The sequence below is a fragment of the Babylonia areolata genome, chromosome 3, assembly GCF_041734735.1.
Source record: "Babylonia areolata isolate BAREFJ2019XMU chromosome 3, ASM4173473v1, whole genome shotgun sequence".
NCBI classification, from domain to species: domain Eukaryota; kingdom Metazoa; phylum Mollusca; class Gastropoda; order Neogastropoda; family Buccinidae; genus Babylonia; species Babylonia areolata.
Genome location: NC_134878.1, coordinates 25,262,645 through 25,281,277, shown reverse-complemented (window position 1 = coordinate 25,281,277; position 18,633 = coordinate 25,262,645). Strand labels below are relative to the sequence as shown.

The following is an 18,633-nucleotide window of genomic DNA, read 5'->3' as shown; positions in this document are numbered from 1 at the left end:
TGTGTGTGTGTGCATGTGCCTGTGTACGTACGCGTTTGTGTGTGTGTATGCACACATATTTTCACATATGCATGGAAGTACGAACAGGTGTGTGCACAGATGTATGATGAGGTTTATCTATGTGAAATATTCTGGTTTATATATTGAAACAAAAGAAAATATCCACAAATTCTTTAAGCCTGGTCCGATTCACAGGAACACAAAACTCATATTCCATTTGAACCCACTCCTGTGATCTTTTTCGGTGGTCTTAAAAACCTTTTTTTTTTTTTTTTTTAATCATCTTTTTGTATGAGTTTGTTCTTCTTTTCAAGAACAGGACTGCAGTGACACAGCTGAGCTGTATATTCCAAGGAAACAGCTGCTGACAGCCAGACTGACTGAAACTTGCTTCACAGAGCAATACAACACTCTGAAATGTTCTGTTGGAGAACAGCAGTTGCTGATTCTCTGAACGAGCGGTGGTTGTTGTTTTTTCTCAGACCAGCTAGGTTGTTTGAGATTGCATTTTCATGTTTACCTCTTTGTATACTGTAATATTCTCTTTTGTTTCTTATGTTTTATTCTGTTGTCCCCCCCTTTTTTTTTTTTTTTGAAGTTCAGTTTATTTCATTTTATTTATACTTAAGAAAACGAATCTCAAGACTATTCATAAACTATAAATACATAACCCTTATGTATTTTACTGTATGTACACTTACACCTTCATATCTACACTTTTTCATACAGCATTCTTTGTGTATATACACCTTTATATCCACACCTTTTCATACAACATTCTTTATATATATACACCTGTATATCTAGACCTTTTCATTCCACATTCTTTGTATATATACACCTGCATATCTATATATTTTCAAACAACATTCATTGCATCATACACCAGTGACTTTTTTTTTCCCAAGTACATTTTCAACTATTTACACACATGCATATCAAAGTATATTTACACAAATTACAGTATATAATATCAGCTGGCATATGACATGGTGATATCAACTAATCTGTGACTAAAAGCAAACGCTCCATTTCAGGGAATTCTCTCGAAGTATAAGTAACATATTTTATTCACCAACTTTCCCTCAGCCTGGAATGTTCAATAAAGTGTCTATGAGTAATGTGTATACACGACCCCATGGTATCCCATGTACAAGTTGGGTGGGTTGCTACACACACACACACACACACACACACACACACACAGAGGTATGTGTGCACATTGCCATCATTATCATTGTTACTTATAACCCACAAGCCTTACCAGGGCTGGAAAACACAGTCAACACATGCGCGCACATCCTTTCAAACTCGTGCGCAGCACAGTAAAGACATACACACAGTCCAATATGGTCTGGAATAATCATGTCATTGATTAAGCATGAAAACGTACTTATCTTCATACAGTAAAGTACAGCACAGTACATAACATCACAAAGCATCTTTGTCAATCCAACTGGAAATTAAACTGGCATCCACCGATATCCAACACCATCATTTGTTTTTCTATGCTCAAGATGACGAGTTTTTTTGTTTTTTGTTTTGTTTTTTAAATCCTAAGACCAAAAACACACTCACTGAATGCAGATGGAGCCAATGGTTACCTCTTTATCCATAACTACCACATAGAAGTCAGATCTCAAATCCCGAACAATCAAAACATAACACTCAACCACAAAACAAAACAAACAAATTATTTTCTTTCTTTTTTTTTAACTTCATTTTTTTTTTGTTGTTGCTTACAGCCCCACCAATCACACAGGGCCGTATCGAGTTCAAAAAAAAAAAAAAAAAAAAAAAAAAAAGGAAACGAAAATCAGGCACAAGTCACAGTCATGCACACGAACCTTAAAACATGCCTTGGACTATTCTGACAATTTTTCATCAGACCACTGGAAAAAAAACAAACAAAAAAACCCCTAAACATAAACATAAGTAAATGAAATGACATGAAATCATGCATACATCTCAGACAGGAAAAACGCATGAGTACAAAACAGTCACACCATATCAAAACACTGCTCTAAAACTGAGCAAATCTCATGTTTATCCAGAGCTGTGGTTAGGTCCAACAATAAATGCACAAAGACACAAGCAGAAGATTGGAAAAAACACTGCTCTACAACTGAGCAAATCTCATGTTTATCCAGAGCTGTGGCTAGGTCCAACAATAAATGCACAAAAGACACAAGCATAAGATTGCATGAACTAAAAGACGAACAATCCCAAACACATCTCAAGAGCAAGACCATTAAAAAAAAACACACAAAAAACAACGTATGTGCGCTATGATTCACCGTTGTTCGTTTAGTTGTTGTTTTTGTTGTTTTTAACAACTTCCCATCTGATCCTGTACTTCTATGTTCTCTCTGCAGATTCTCAGTACAGATTTTGATCTGAATTAATCTAACAGCCACTAGCTCTTTTAATCATTCTTTTACTAGTTTCAGCCACCAAATCTTGATTATTCTTACTTCCATCAGTTCTTTGTCATTCTTGAATCGACAAGATCCTGATTATTATCATGTCCACTACTTCTTCATCATTACTAAATCTCATCAGTTCCCTTAGTTACCCACAAAATTTTTCACAATTCTTGTAACCATTAGTTCTTATCACCTTCTTTAGGACTTTATACACACATATGAAGAAACAAAAGTCCAGCAGTTCAGAAAAATAATAAACAAATAAAGTAAATAAACAAAATACCATCTCTAAGCATTTCTGTGACCACGACCTTGCTACTATATTTGTTTTTTACCACCACCCCCCCATCCCTACCTCCATACCGCAAGCTTAGCACACACCTTTTCCCAGACCCATTCTCTCTACTTGTGGAATAATATACCATATAAACACTACCAAACCAGTGGAGTGTTGGCCTAGAGGTAACGCATCCGCCTAGGAAGCGAGAGAATCTGAGCGCACTGGTTCAAATCACACCGGCAGTCGCCAGTATTTTCTCCCCCCTCAACCTTGAGTGGTGTTCTGGAAGCTAGTCATTCTGGTGAGACGATAAACAGAGGCGCTGTATTTGCAGCATGCATTTAGCGCACGTAAAAGAACCCACGGCAACAAAAGGGTTGTCCCTGGCAAAAATTCTGTAGAATTAACCCACTTCAATAAGAAAACAAACAAAACTGCTGGCAGAAAAGAAAGACAAAAAAAAAAAAAAAAAAAGGGAGGCGCTGTCAGTGTAGCGACACGTTCTCCCTGGGGGGGGGGGGGGGGGAGACAGCAACCTGAATTTCACACAGACAAACCTTGTTGTGACAACAAAAAAAAAGAAAAAAAAAAGAGTAATACAAATACAAAATACAAACAGCAAGCTTCTTCTTCTTCTTTTACTTCTCTTCCGTTCTTTTCCCCTCTCTCCTACACGTCATCAAAAATCCCACGCGGCGGCTTGCCAGGGAGGCCGGAGGAGGAGGATCGTGAGGACCCGAACCTAGAACCCTGGGCCTGGTAGCCCTGCTGGGCGGAGGCGGAGGAGGAGGAGGAGGGCCGGTGGGAGGAGGAGCCCAGGGAGCCCAGGGAGCGCGTGTAGTCCGTCAGCAGGTCGGCACCGCGGTCCTCCGTGTAGTCGATGGGCTCCACCTGGCGAAGCAGCTCCGTGCGGTCGCTCTCGTCTGGGCTGCGCGCCACGCTGTACTTCTCTGCTGGGGGTACAGACAGTTGTGGGTGCCAAAAAAAAAAAAAATGCAGGTGGTGGTGTGGAGGGGGAGGGATGTGGACGTGGGGGCGGTTGTTACTGGTTTGTTTGTTTGTCGGGTTATTGTTTTTTTGGGGGGGGTCTTTTTTTTAGGGGGAGGGGTGTTTTGTTTAGGTGTTTTATTTTTCTGTTTGGTCGTCAGGGCTGCATACAAAGCTGTACTTCTCTGTGGGAAATGTGAATACAATACATACTTTTTTTTGGGGGGTGGGAAGGTATTTGTTTGGCTGCCAGGGCGGTATGCCACATGGTACTTCTTTGTGGGAGGGAAATGCAAGTATAATAATAATATCATCATTAATAATAATATTAATAATAACTTTTTTTTTTTAATCATGTAATCAACAATAATGAAAATGATAATAACAGAGAAACAAATAAAGAAAGAATATCATATTAAAAAAAAAAAACCAGAAATGAAATCCCCCCCCCCCCCCCCAAAAAAAAATCTTTAAAATTTGCGATAATGATAATAAAGTTATTCTTGTCTTATCTTCAAGATTTTTTTTTTTTTTAAGTTAAAAAAAAAAAAAAAAAAAAAAAGAGCAGTAAAGAAAAAAACAACAACATTACCTCGTTCCCCTGGAGCAGGGACGTCTTTGCTGGAGGTGGTGGAGCCGTTCCCGAAGCGCTCTGTCCACATCTTCCTGCGAGAGTCCCCCTCAGCCTTCCGCTCCTGCTTACGGCGCTCTGACACGCACAATATTTTGGACGCCACTTCAATATTTGTAATAATGACATGGGCTTCATTATATGTGCTCCTTTTTTTTTTTTTTTTTTCTTCTTGTTATGTTACACATGTTGTACCGTATGCAAAAAAAAAAAAAAAAAAACTACCCAGCCACACCTACCTCCCTATCATCATCATCATCATCATCATCATCATCTCTCCTCCACCCTCACACCCTCCCTCCCCACCCACCCACTCAGCCACACCCACCTCCCTATCATCATCATCATCATCACCTCTCCTCCCCCCACCCTCCCTCCCCACCCACACAGCCACACCCACCTCCCTATCATCATCATCATCATCATCACCTCTCCTCCCCCCACCCTCCCTCCCCACCCACCCACTCAGCCACACCCACCTCCTTATCATCATCATCATCATCATCTCTCCTCCACCCTCACACCCTCCCTCCCCACCCACCCACCCAGCCACACCCGCCTCTCTAACATCATCATCATCATCATCATCATCATCTCCCCCCCACCCACTCACCCACCTCCCTATCATCATCATCATCATCATCATCTCTCCTCCACCCTCCTAACCCACACACCCACCTCCCTATCATCATCATCATCATCTCTCCTCCACCCTCCTAACCCACCTCCCTATCATCATCATCATCATCATCATCTCTCCTCCACCCTCCTAACCCACACACCCACCTCCCTATCATCATCATCATCATCTTCATCATCTCTCCTCCATCCTCCGTCCCTCCCGACCTGTCCACCCACCCCAGCCACCCAGCCACACCCACCTCGCTTGACCAGCTCCCGGCCCTCGTCCACCAGCTCGGAGGTCATGTCGTCGTCCCCGATGAACTGCTGGAAGCCCAGGAGGGACAGCAGGCGGCTGCCCAGGCTGAAGTAGGTGCAGATGCACAGCAGCACGATCAGGATGGGGAAGTAGATGTTGAAGCCGTCCGAGATGATGGAGATCACGTCCATGTGACCCATGATCTGCACAACACAGCAGCTTCAGAGTCAATTCAGAGTGATAATAATAATAATAATAATAATGGTATTTATATAGCGCTGAATCTTGTGCAGAGACAAATCAAAGCGCTTTTGCACCAGTCATTCACACGCATGCATAACTATAAAACTGGAGAAGCTGAAGACAAGGAAGGGGCAGGGAAGGGAGGCTATTTTGGGAAGAGGTGGGTTTTAAGGCCAGACTGAGAGTGGAGACTTGACGAACTGAAAGAGGAAGTTCACTCCAGTTGCAAGGTCCAGGGACAGAGAAAGAACGGCGGCCAACAGTTGAGAGCTTGAATCAGGGTATGCGTAAACAGAGTGGATCCGAAGCTGATCGTAGTGAGTGAGATGGAGTCTAGAGGTGAAGGCAGCCACAGAGATAGGAAGGGGCTGTTTTGTGAATAGATTTATAACATAGAGTGCTGATCTTGTACTTTATTCTGTGTGAGACAGGGAGCCAGTGGAGATGTTGCAAAAGGAGTGATGTGCTCAGATCTTCTCTTTCTGAGGACGAGTCGGGCAGCAGAGTTTTGTATGTGCTGAAGGGACTGAATGGATGAAGCAGGCAAACCAGACAATAGAGAGTTACAGTAGTCAAGGCGAGAGAGAATGAGAGAAACGACAAGTCTAGATGTTGCGTCAATGGACAGATATTTCCAGATGGAACTGATGCACTGCAACTGACAGTAGCAGGATTGACATGTCTGACTGATAAATTTTTGCAAAATTCCCTTTTTGCAAAGTTCCCTTGTGCTTTAAGTAGAGCACAGAAAAGATGGTGTCCAAGAAAATAGCTGTGATGTGCAGAAAACATGGCCTTTCCTACCACTGAAAAGTAAGAACAGTAGGCTCACGGATAACAAACCCACGATCTGGTTGCATTTCGGTGCCACGGGTGCTCTCCCTAGCTAGTGCTGACATGCGACACTGGTGGTGAAAGGGTTAAGCTTCAGCCTCAAGGAGGTGTCAAGCGTCATGTGGACTGATCCAGTTATGATACGCCACACCACATCTACTAAAAAAACCACTTTTTTAACAGGAGCAGATGCCTGAACAATGCAAAAACCCATCGTGTTGATCAGGCTGGCACACAAACACACACACACACATGCATGCACACACACACAAGACAGACACACACACAAACACATGCACACGTACACACAAGCACAGACACACACACACGCACAAACACATACACACGCAGCTAATATCACTTCAAGTGGAAAGACGTTAAACTGAAGAAATACACACGCATGCAAACACACACACACACACACACACACACACACAACACAACACATACACACACACTGACAACACACACACACACACACAGACATCTCTTGGAAAATAGCCAATGTCTGCTGTCGAGCTGAATGAATACTGGATGCCACTCATTTGTGGTCAGTTTTTTTGTCAGGTTCTATGGGATCAACACTGAAAAGTTTTCCCACCACGGGGCCGCATTCAAGAGACCATCGTTCGTGCCTGCGGTTAAATGTGTGCCTGTGGGTAACCTGCCTGAGGCAAGGCAAACTGCCCGAGAGTTAGCAATATCCAGTATTCAGGAACACAAAAGGCAACTTACCCTTACTATCTGCCAAGGGTGACAGCCCACGAAGCAGAGGTGAATATGGCAAATCTTTTTATTGCGGTGGTAATTTTAAGGGAAAACTGGCATTTTGTGGAGAGACCGTGTCTTAAATACAGCCTCTGATAGTCTCATTTTATCCTTCGTTTGCTTGGCAGTCAAAAATGACATAATAAGACTGGCAGACGTCCTCATATTCCACATGAATTACGTATGTAGCTGTGAAGTGAGTGCACTTGCAGACGATAGATGTGAAATGCCCTAAGTTTGCAGATCATCGAAATTCGTTCATTCCAGAGAAATATTTGAATCTGAACACTCCCTTAATTTTGTGCATTTTTTTGCAGTTCGCTGTAAAGCAGGGAGGACAATGTGTCAGAATGTGAAAGTGGCCCCTACATTTGACAAGTTGCTGAATCTAATCGATGCTTTGCCACTGAAGCTTTTTTGACTCACTTGTGTAAACAAAGTGAGTCTATGTTTTAACCCGGTGTTCGGTTGTCTGTGTGTGTGTGTGTGAATGTGTCCGTGTGTCTGTGTGTCCATGGTAAACTTTAACATTGACATTTTCTCTGCAAATACTTTGTCAGTTGACACCAAATTTGGCATAAAAATAGGAAAAATTCAGTTCTTTCCAGTCATCTTGTTTAAAACAATATTGCACCTCTGGGATGGGCACAAAAAATTTTTTTTAAAAGAAGCCTAATTATATGCAAACTGCATTTACTGTTATATTTATAATTTCTGTTTTCTCTAAACTTGGCACTTTGACCTCTTATTCTGACACAACAACAAGAGGAGTCATTATCATCATTTTTTGTTCAAACAGGAACTTCTTTTGCTTAGCATGGAATTTTTATTTATTTTGCAAACGTTTTTGGTGCAGATAGTAAAAAAGGGAAATTACTCTGTAATTAATGCTATGGGACTTAATTTATCACAAGTGAGTCTTGAAAGCCTTGCCTCTCTTGTTTTTTTTTGTTTTTTTTTTTGTTTGTTTGTTTTTTCTCACACTGTGACATGGTGCAAAGTAAAAGAGCATGCGCAGAAGGGAATCCCCGGGATTCTTATTTACAGACCACAGGTTAGCTGCCTGAGTGCGCTTTGTGTTTCATGAATAGGAAGATAAAACCAGGCCTTCAAGGCAAACTGTAACCATGGGCCCCTGTCCTGTAAAGGGTAACTTGCCTTCAGGCAAAATGATTTTTGTCTCGAATACAGCCCCTGAAGTGTGGCCATGTGTGTGGACACCTGGGCTTCAGGCAATAACTAATACTGATATATAAACAAACATACATACATGAACAGACAGATGAACATATGAAAACAAGTAAGTGAATACACAAATAAGTAACTATAGTAAATTTAGTCAGAAACAAATAAGAATATAAATAAACAGATAAGTAAATAAACAAACAAACATAAGGAATGATAGATAAACAAATGAACACAAGTAAATACATAAACAAATGAGTAAATAAACAAACATAAAAACAAATAAGTAAATAAATACACAGATAAGAAAACAAATCAACAAACAAAGAAATAAACAAAGAAAGAAAGAAGGAAAGAAAGAAGCAAGGAAAGAAAGAAAGAAGCAAAGAAAGAAGCAGAGAAAGAAAGAAAGAAGCAAAGAAAGAAAGAAAGAAGCAAAGAAAGGAAGAAAGAAAGAAGCAAAGAAAGAAAGAAGCAAAGAAAGGAAGAAAGAAAGAAGCAAAGAAAGGAAGAAAGAAGCAAAGGAAGAAAGAAAGAAGCAAAGAAAGAAAGAAGCAAAGAAAGAAGCAAGGAAAGAAAGAAGCAAAGAAAGAAAGAAGCAAAGAAAGGAAGAAAGAAGCAAAGGAAGAAAGAAAGAAGCAAAGAAAGAAGCAAAGAAAGAAAGAAGCAAAGAAAGAAAGAAAGAAGCAAAGAAAGAAAGAAGCAAAGAAAGGAAGAAAGAAAGAAGCAAAGAAAGAAAGAAGCAAAGAAAGAAAGAAAGAAAGAAGCAAAGAAAGAAAGAAAGAAGCAAAGAAAGGAAGAAAGAAGCAAAGAAAGAAGCAAGGAAAGAAAGAAAGAAGCAAAGAAAGAAAGAAAGAAAGAAGCAAAGAAAGAAAGAAGCAAAGAAAGAAAGAAAGAAGCAAAGAAAGGAAGAAAGAAAGAAGCAAAGAAAGGAAGAAAGAAGCAAAGAAAGGAAGAAAGAAAGAAGCAAAGAAAGGAAGAAAGAAGCAAAGAAAGGAAGAAAGAAAGAAGCAAAGAAAGGAAGAAAGAAGCAAAGAAAGAAAGAAGCAAAGAAAGGAAGAAAGAAGCAAAGAAAGAAAGAAGCAAAGAAAGAAGCAAAGAAAGGAAGAAAGAAAGAAGCAAAGAAAGGAAGGAAGAAAGAAAGAAGCAAAGAAAGGAAGAAAGAAGCAAAGAAAGGAAGAAAGAAGCAAAGAAAGAAGCAAAGAAAGAAAGAAGCAAAGAAAGGAAGAAAGAAGCAAAGAAAGGAAGAAAGAAGCAAAGAAAGAAAGAAGCAAAGAAAGAAGCAAAGAAAGAAAGAAGCAAAGAAAGGAAGAAAGAAGCAAAGAAAGGAAGAAAGAAAGAAGCAAAGAAAGAAGCAAGGAAAGAAGCAAGGAAAGAAAGAAGCAAAGAAAGGAAGAAAGAAGCAAAGAAAGGAAGAAAGAAAGAAGCAAAGAAAGAAGGAAAGTAAGAAGCACAGAAAGAAAGAAGCAAAGAAAGAAGCAAGGAAAGAAAGAAGCAAAGAAAGGAAGAAAGAAGCAAAGAAAGGAAGAAAGAAAGAAGCAAAGAAAGAAGCAAGGAAAGAAGCAAGGAAAGAAAGAAGCAAAGAAAGGAAGAAAGAAGCAAAGAAAGGAAGAAAGAAAGAAGCAAAGAAAGAAGGAAAGTAAGAAGCACAGAAAGAAAGAAGCAAAGAAAGAAGCAAGGAAAGAAAGAAGCAAAGAAAGGAAGAAAGAAGCAAAGAAAGGAAGAAAGAAAGAAGCAAAGAAAGGAGCAAGGAAAGAAAGAAGCAAAGAAAGAAAGAAGCAAAGAAAGAAGCAAAGAAAGAAAGAAAGAAGCAAAGAAAGAAAGAAAGAAAGAAGCAAAGAAAGAAAGAAGCAAGGAAAGAAAGAAGCAAAGAAAGAAGCAAAGAAAGAAGCAAGGAAAGAAAGAAGCAAAGAAAGAAAGAAAGAAGCAAAGAAAGGAAGAAAGAAAGAAGCAAGGAAAGAAAGAAGGAAAGAAAGAAGCAAGGAAAGAAAGAAGCAAAGAAAGGAAGAAAGAAAGAAGCAAAGAAAGAAGCAAGGAAAGAAAGAAGCAAAGAAAGAAAGAAAGAAGCAAGGAAAGAAAGAAAGAAAGAAGCAAGGAAAAAAAGAAAGAAGCAGAGAAAGAAAGAAGCAAGGAAAGAAAGAAAGAAGCAGAGAAAGAAAGAAGCAAGGAAAGAAAGAAAGAAAGAAGCAAGGAAAGAAAGAAAGAAGCAGAGAAAGAAAGAAGCAAAGAAAGAAAGAAGCAAAGAAAGGAGAGAAAGAGGTAAAGAAAGAAAGAAAGAAGCAAAGAAAGAAAGAAAGAAAGAAGAAAACAAAGAAACAAAGAAAGATGAAAAGAAAGCAAACAAAGAAAGAACAAAGAAAGAACATAAGAAAGAAAGAAGCAAACCAAGAATAAACAAACTAGCAAAGAAAGAAAGAACAAAGGTCAAAGAAAGAAAGAAGCAAAGAAAGAAAGAACAAAGAAACAAAGAAAAGAAAGATAGAAAGAAACAAAGAACAAAGAAACAAACAAAGAAGAAAAGAAAAATAGAAAGAAACAAAGAAAGACAGAACAAAGAAGCAAAGACAGAAAGAAACAAAGAAAGAACAAAGAAACTGAGAAAGAACAGAGAAGCGAAGAAAGAAAGAACAAAGAAACTAAGAAAGAACAAAGAAGCAAAGAAAGAAAGAACAAAGAAACAAACAAACAAAGAAGCAAACAAAGAAAGAAATAGCAAATAAAGAAAGGGAAAAAAAAGAAAGAAAGACAGAAATAAACAAAGAAATGAACCAATAAGTAAATACACAAACAAATACAAAAACGATTAAACAAATATGTAAAGAAGTAAACAAACAAACAAAAAAAAACACCAGTAAATAAATACAAAAAACAAATACATAAATAAGAAAAAACAAAGAATCTAGCAAACAAAGAGACGCAGAGACATGAAGACGTACCTTGGTGTAGGAGGTCTCCTGGATGTCGAAGGCGCGGGTGACGTGACTGTCCAGGTGGATCAGGCCCAGGAAGTTGAGACACATGGGCGGGGTCAGGCGACACAGCATCCTGCCAAAAGCCCACACACATCAACATCATCATCATGGGTGACGGGCGCAACATCTGAGGGTTCCGGGTTCGAGAATCTTGGTCACAGTACCTGGTGTGGGTAAAAGGTGGAGATTTTTTCCAATCTCCCAGGTCAAACATATACATGTGCAGACCTGCCAGTGCCTGAACCCCCTTCGTGCATATACACAAGCAGAAGATCAAATACATAATACGTTAAAGATCCTGTAATCCATGTCTGCGTTTGGTGGGTTATGGAAACAAGAACATACCCAGCAAGCACACCCTCGAAAACAGACTATGGATGCCTACGTGTGGTGGGGTTTAAAAACGGACATACGTGTAAAAGCCCACTCATGTACATACAAATGAACGTAGGAGTTGCAGCCCTCGAACGAAGTAGAAAAAGACATCATGGGTGCCCCCGGTCAAATGTTTAGCTCCAGTTTCCATTCCATTCTCTCAAAGGAGGCGTCACTGTGTTCGGTCCAAACAAATCCACGGATGCTAGCTACACCACATCTGCCAGGCAGAGGCCTGACCATCAGCATAACCCAACGTGCTCAGCTGAGTGCATTCGCTTGAGCGCATGCATGTACTTGTGAACCTATCAAAATGGATTCTCTTCTACAGAACTTTGCCAGAGGACAACGCTCTCGTTGCCATGGGTTCTTTCCACGTGCGCAAAGTGTGTGGTGCACACGGGACCTCCCCAACACACAAGAGGATGGTGACGGGCGCAACAGCGAAGTGTTTGACTGTCAATCTCAGGGTCCCGGGTTCGAATCATGGTGACGGCGCCTGGTGGGTAAAGGGTGGAGATTTTTACGATCTCCCAGGTCAACATATGTGAAGACCTGCTAGTGCCTGAACCCCCTTCGTGTGTGTATGCAAACAGAAGATCAAATACGCACGTTAAGGATCCTGTAATCCATGTCAGCGTTCGGTGGGTTATGGAAACAAGAACATACCCAGCATGCACACCCCCGAAAACGGAGTACGGCTGTCTACATGGCCGGGTAAAAACGGTCATACACGTAAAAGCCCACTCGTGTGCATACGAGTGAATGTGGGAGTTGCAGCCCACGAATGAAGAAGAAGAAGGAGAAGAAGAACAAGAGGATGGTGACTAATATGCAAGTGACCCTCCCCCCTCCCCCCTCCCCAATTCCCTCCATCCCATGCTCCTCACTAGTCATCTCCCTCCCCAATCCCACCCCCACCCCCCAGCACTGACACTCACTGACATGACAGAAGCAGAAGAAGCGATACATAAAAAAAAAAAAAAAAATGCAAAAGGAAAAAAGAGAAGACAGTTACTGACATGTCAGTGGAACTCCCATCCTCCCCGCCCCCCCCCCCCCCCCACAACCCCTCTTCACCCACTAGCTACTGTCTTTACCCCCCCACACCCACCCATCCCTCTATATTGACAGACAGTCACTGACATGCTAGTGAACCCAACCCCCTTCCTCCCACACACACATCACCCCCACGCCACTGGCTACTATCATCCTTCACCCCCCCACCCCCACCCCACATCCTCCCCCCCACCTGGTCCCCCTCCCACACACATCACCCCCACGCCACTGGCTACTATCATCCTTCACCCCCCCACCCCCACCCCACATCCTCCCCCCCCACCTGGTCCCCATCCCACACACATCACCCCCACGCCACTGGCTACTATCATCCTTCACCCCCCCCCCCCCCCCACCACCACCCACTCCTCCCCCCAACTGTCCCCCTTTCCACACCTACCCTACGCCCACTGCTACTACATCCTTCCCCCCACCCCACATCCTCTCGACTGTCCTCTCCACACGACAGCCCCACGACCCCTGCTACTACATCCCAACCCCCCACCCCCACACCTACTCCCCCCCACTGGTCCCCTCCCAACCATCACCCCCACACTGGCTACACCTCCTCACCACCACCCCCTACATCCTCCCCCCACCTGGTCCCCCTCCCACACACATCACCCCCACGCCACTGCTACTATCATCCTTCCTCCCCCCCACCCCCCCACATCCTCCCCCCACCTGGTCCCCCTCCCACACACATCACCCCCACACCACTGCCTACTATCACCATCCTCCCCCCCACCCCTCCCACATCCTCCCCCCCACCTGGTCCCCTCCCACACACATCAACCCCCACGACCACTGCTACTACATCCTTCCCCTCCCCCCCACCCCTCCCACATCCTCCCCCCACCTGGTCCCCCTCCCACACACATCACCCCCACGCCACTGGCTACTATCATCCTTCACTCCCCCCCGCCCCCCACATCCTTCCCCAACCTGGTCCCCCTCCCACACACATCACCCCCACACCACTGGCTACTATCATCCTTCACCCCCCCCCAACCTCCCCCCACCCCACATCCTTCCCCCACCTGGTCCCCCTCCCACACACATCACCCCCACACCACTGGCTACTATCATCCTTCACCCCCCCCCCCACCCCACATCATTCCCCCACCTGGTCCCCCTCCCACACACATCACCCCCACACCACTGGCTACTATCATCCTTCACCCCCCCACCCCTCCCACATCCTCCCCCCACCTGGTCCCTCTCCCACACACATCACCCCCACGCCACTGGCTACTATCATCCTTAACCCCACCCCAACCCCCCCCACCCCACATCCTTCCCCCACCTGGTCCCCCTCCCACACACATCACCCCCACGCCACTAGCTACTATCATCCTTAATTATAGTGGAGACGTCTTGCCCAAGTTACATCCCCACCTTGTTCTGCCAAGAGGGTTTTAGGACAGTTGGCATTGGGATGGTTCCCAAAGGCCAATTTGCCCCCTCAAGGCTGTGGCACTAGGTGCCAGTGCAATTTTGCCTCCTGGTTTGAAAGCCCCGCCCCCCCCCTTCCCCCTGCCAGGTCCCCCCCCCCCATTCCCCCCTCTCAACACACACACACACACACACACACACAGAGGAAGGGTGGTGACACCTACATGCCAGTGAAGATGAGGCTGTGCTCGTTGGTCTGGTGGTGGGGGGCGATGTAGTAGTAGTTGAGGATGCGGATCTTGAAGACGCTGTAGTAGGCGCAGAAACACAGGTAGGCGATGGTCAGGATGGACGCCAGCTGCAGGGACACACACACACACACACACATCAGAATGGAAGCCAGCTGCAGGGACACACACACGCACACACGCACACACAACAGGATGGACGTCAGCTGCAGGGACACACACACACACAGACATCAGGATGGACGTCAGCTGCAGGGACACACACACACACACACACACACACACACACATCAGAATGGACGTCAGCTGCAGGGACACACACACACACACACACACACACAGACATCAGGATGGACACCAGCTGCAGGGACACACACACACACGTACAGACACACAGACATCAGGATGGATGTCAGCTTCAGGGACACACACACACACACACACACACACACACACACACACACACATCAGAATGGACGTCAGCTGCAGGGACACACACACACACACACACACACACACACAGACATCAGGATGGACACCAGCTGCAGGGACACACACACACACACACACACACACACACACACACACATGCACACACAGACATCAAGATGGACGTCAGCTGCAGGGACACACACACACACACGTACACACAGACATCAGGATGGACGTCAGCTTCAGGGACACACACACACACACACACACACACACACATGCACACACAGACATCAGGATGGACGTCAGCTGCAGGGACACACAGACAAACAGTCAGTCAGTCACATTTTTTTGTGTCTTGTTGCTCACCACCCAGCACAACCTAGCCACACACACATAGGGCTGAAAAACTTGTGAATACCAGTGCTGCAATACAAAAAATACAATTCAGTACAAGACAAGACAGTACAGTATGTACAGTACAATACAATACAATACAATACAGTACAGTACAGTGCAATACAATATACACTTACACAATACAACACAATACAATACAGTGCAATACAATACAACACACTGACAATCTCTTGCTAATGTGAACGTGTGACCAGCAAAGAAAACAAGAGAGGCAAGGCCTTGAAGACTCACTTGTGATACACTTTTAAAAAAAATCCAAGCTTTTTATGTATTGAGTATAATGCATTTACTGTTATATTTATATTTTTTGTATTCTCTAAACTTGGCACTTTGATCTGATATTCGACCCAACAAAAGATCTGTCATTATTGTCATTTTTTGTTCAAACAGGAACTTCTTTTGCTAAGCGTGGAAGTTTTATTTATTGCAAACGTTTTGGTGTCGGCAGTAAAACAAGGGAAATTACTCTGCTGGGGAACTTAGTTTGCTTTAAACTGATCTTTCTCATCTTAAACATTACATTTTGAAATTATACTCAATACATAAAAGCTTGCATTTTTTTTTTTAAAGTGCATCACAAGTGAGTCTTGAAGGCCTTGCCTCTCTTGTTTCAAAATGTAATGTTTAAGATGAGAAAGATCAGTTTAAAGCAAATTAACTCCACTAGCATTACATAGTAATTTCCCTTTTTTTCTATCTGAACCAAAACGTTTGCAAAATAAATAAAGCTTCCATGCTTAGCAAAAGAAGTTCCTGTTTGAGCCAAAAATGATAATAATGACTGCTCTAGCTGTTGGGTCAGAATATCAGATCAAAGTGCCAAGTTTAGAGAATACAAAAAATATAAATATAACAGTAAATGCAGTTTGCATATAATTAGGCTTCATTCTTTATTTCTTTGTGCCCATCCCAGAAGCGCAATATTGTTTTAAACAAGATGACTGGAAAGAACTGAATTTTTCCTATTTTTATGCCAAATTTGGTGTCAACTGACAAAGTAGTTGCAGAGAAAATGTCAATGTTAAAGTTTACCACGGACACACAGACACACAGACACACACAAACAACCGAACACCGGGTTAAAACATAGACTCACTTTGTTTACACAAGTGAGTCAAAAAGGGTGGTGTTGCACTCTTCCTGGGAAGAGCAGTTCAAATTTTGCGCAGCAAAATCTAATTTATAAAAAAAATTTTTTAAAAAGCAATACAACATGATACAGTGCAGTACAATACTACATAACACATCACAATACAAACAAAACAACACAGCACCACACAGCACAACACAATACCGTGCAACTCAACACCACGCAATCAACTATCTCTTGCTGAAGTGACCAGCAACTCCAAATCTCTCAATGATCTTGCCTCAGCAAAAATTACAATGAAACAAAACAACACAGCACACCACACAACACCACAACACGACCAACAATCTCTCGCTAAAGTGATCATATATGACCACCGACTCCGAATGTCTCCTCTCTCAACTCACCTGGACAATACAACAGAACACGCCACACCACACAACACGACCAACAATCTCTCGCTAAAGCGATCATATATGACCACCAACTCCGAATGTCTCCTCTCTCAACTCACCTGGACAATACATTACAATAAAATACACCACACAACACTACACGACCAACAATCTCTCGCTAAAGTGATCATATATGACCACCAACTCCGAATGTCTCCTCTCTCAACTCACCTGGACAATACAATAAAACACACCACACCACACAACACGACCAACAATCTCTCGCTAAAGTGATCATATATGACCACCAACTCCGAATGTCTCCTCTCTCAACTCACCTGGACAATACATTACAATAAAACACACCACACCACACAACACGACCAACAATCTCTCGCTAAAGCGATCATATATGACCACCAACTCCGAATGTCTCCTCTCTCAACTCACCTGGACAATACATTACAATAAAACACACCACACCACACAACACGGCCAACAATCTCTCGCTAAGGCGATCATATATGACCACCAACTCCGAATGTCTCCTCTCTCAACTCACCTGGACAATACAATAAAACACACCACACCACACAACACGACCAACAATCTCTTGCTAAAGTGATCATATATGACCACCAACTCCGAATGTCTCCTCTCTCAACTCACCTGGACAATACAACAGAACACGCCAAACCACACAACACGACCAACAATCTCTCGCTAAAGCGATCATATATGACCACCAACTCCGAATGTCTCCTCTCTCAACTCACCTGGACAATACATTACAATAAAACACACCACACCACACCACACGACCAACAATCTCTCGCTAAAGCGATCATATATGACCACCAACTCCGAATGTCTCCTCTCTCAACTCACCTGGACAATACAATAAAACACACCACACCACACAACACGACCAACAATCTCTTGCTAAAGTGATCATATATGACCACCAACTCCGAATGTCTCCTCTCTCAACTCACCTGGACAATACAACAGAACACGCCACACCACACAACACGACCAACAATCTCTCGCTAAAGCGATCATATATGACCACCAACTCCGAATGTCTCCTCTCTCAACTCACCTGGACAATACATTACAATAAAACACACCACACCACACCACACGACCAACAATCTCTCGCTAAAGCGATCATATATGACCACCAACTCCGAATGTCTCCTCTCTCAACTCACCTGGACAATACATTACAATAAAACACACCACACCACACAACACGACCAACAATCTCTCGCTAAAGCGATCATATATGACCACCAACTCCGAATGTCTCCTCTCTCAACTCACCTGGACAATACATTACAATAAAACACACCACACCACACAACACGGCCAACAATCTCTCGCTAAAGCGATCATATATGACCACCAACTCTGAATGTCTCCTCTCTCAACTCACCTGGACAATACATTACAATAAAACACACCACACCATACAACACGGCCAACAATCTCTCGCTAAAGCGATCATATATGACCACCAACTCCGAATGTCTCCTCTCTCAACTCACCTGGACAATACATTACAATAAAACACACCACACCACACAACACGGCCAACAATCTCTCGCTAAAGCGATCATATATGACCACCAACTCCGAATGTCTCCTCTCTCAACTCACCTGGACAATACAATAAAACACACCACACCACACAACACGACCAACAATCTCTTGCGACAGCGATCTTACATGACCACCAACTCCGAATCTCTCCTCTCTCAACTCACCTGGACAATACAATAAAACACACCATACCACACAACACGGCCAACAATCTCTCGCTAAAGCGATCATAGATGACCACCAACTCCGAATGTGTCCTCTCTCAACTCACCTGGACAATACAATAAAACACACCACACCACACAACACAACCAACAATCTCTTGCTAAAGCGATCTTATATGACCACCAACTCCGAATGTCTCCTCTCTCAACACACCTGGACAATACAATAAAACACACCACACCA

General features: G+C 43.1%; 1 protein-coding gene across 1 annotated transcript in view; it reads right to left on the bottom strand.

The window, feature by feature from the left end:
* Nucleotides 1–3,252: 3,252 nt before the first annotated feature.
* Nucleotides 3,253–18,633, bottom strand: part of LOC143280524 (G-protein coupled receptor-associated protein LMBRD2-like) — a 38,115-nt gene continuing 22,734 nt past the window's right edge. The window contains exons 10-14 of the mRNA XM_076585203.1: nucleotides 14,260–14,393; nucleotides 11,171–11,279; nucleotides 5,206–5,407; nucleotides 4,286–4,402; nucleotides 3,253–3,659 (exon numbers count right to left, since the gene is read on the bottom strand). Coding sequence (XP_076441318.1) covers nucleotides 3,376–3,659; nucleotides 4,286–4,402; nucleotides 5,206–5,407; nucleotides 11,171–11,279; nucleotides 14,260–14,393 — 846 coding nt within the window. The 3' untranslated portion in view covers nucleotides 3,253–3,375. The remainder of the gene's footprint in view (nucleotides 3,660–4,285; nucleotides 4,403–5,205; nucleotides 5,408–11,170; nucleotides 11,280–14,259; nucleotides 14,394–18,633) is intronic.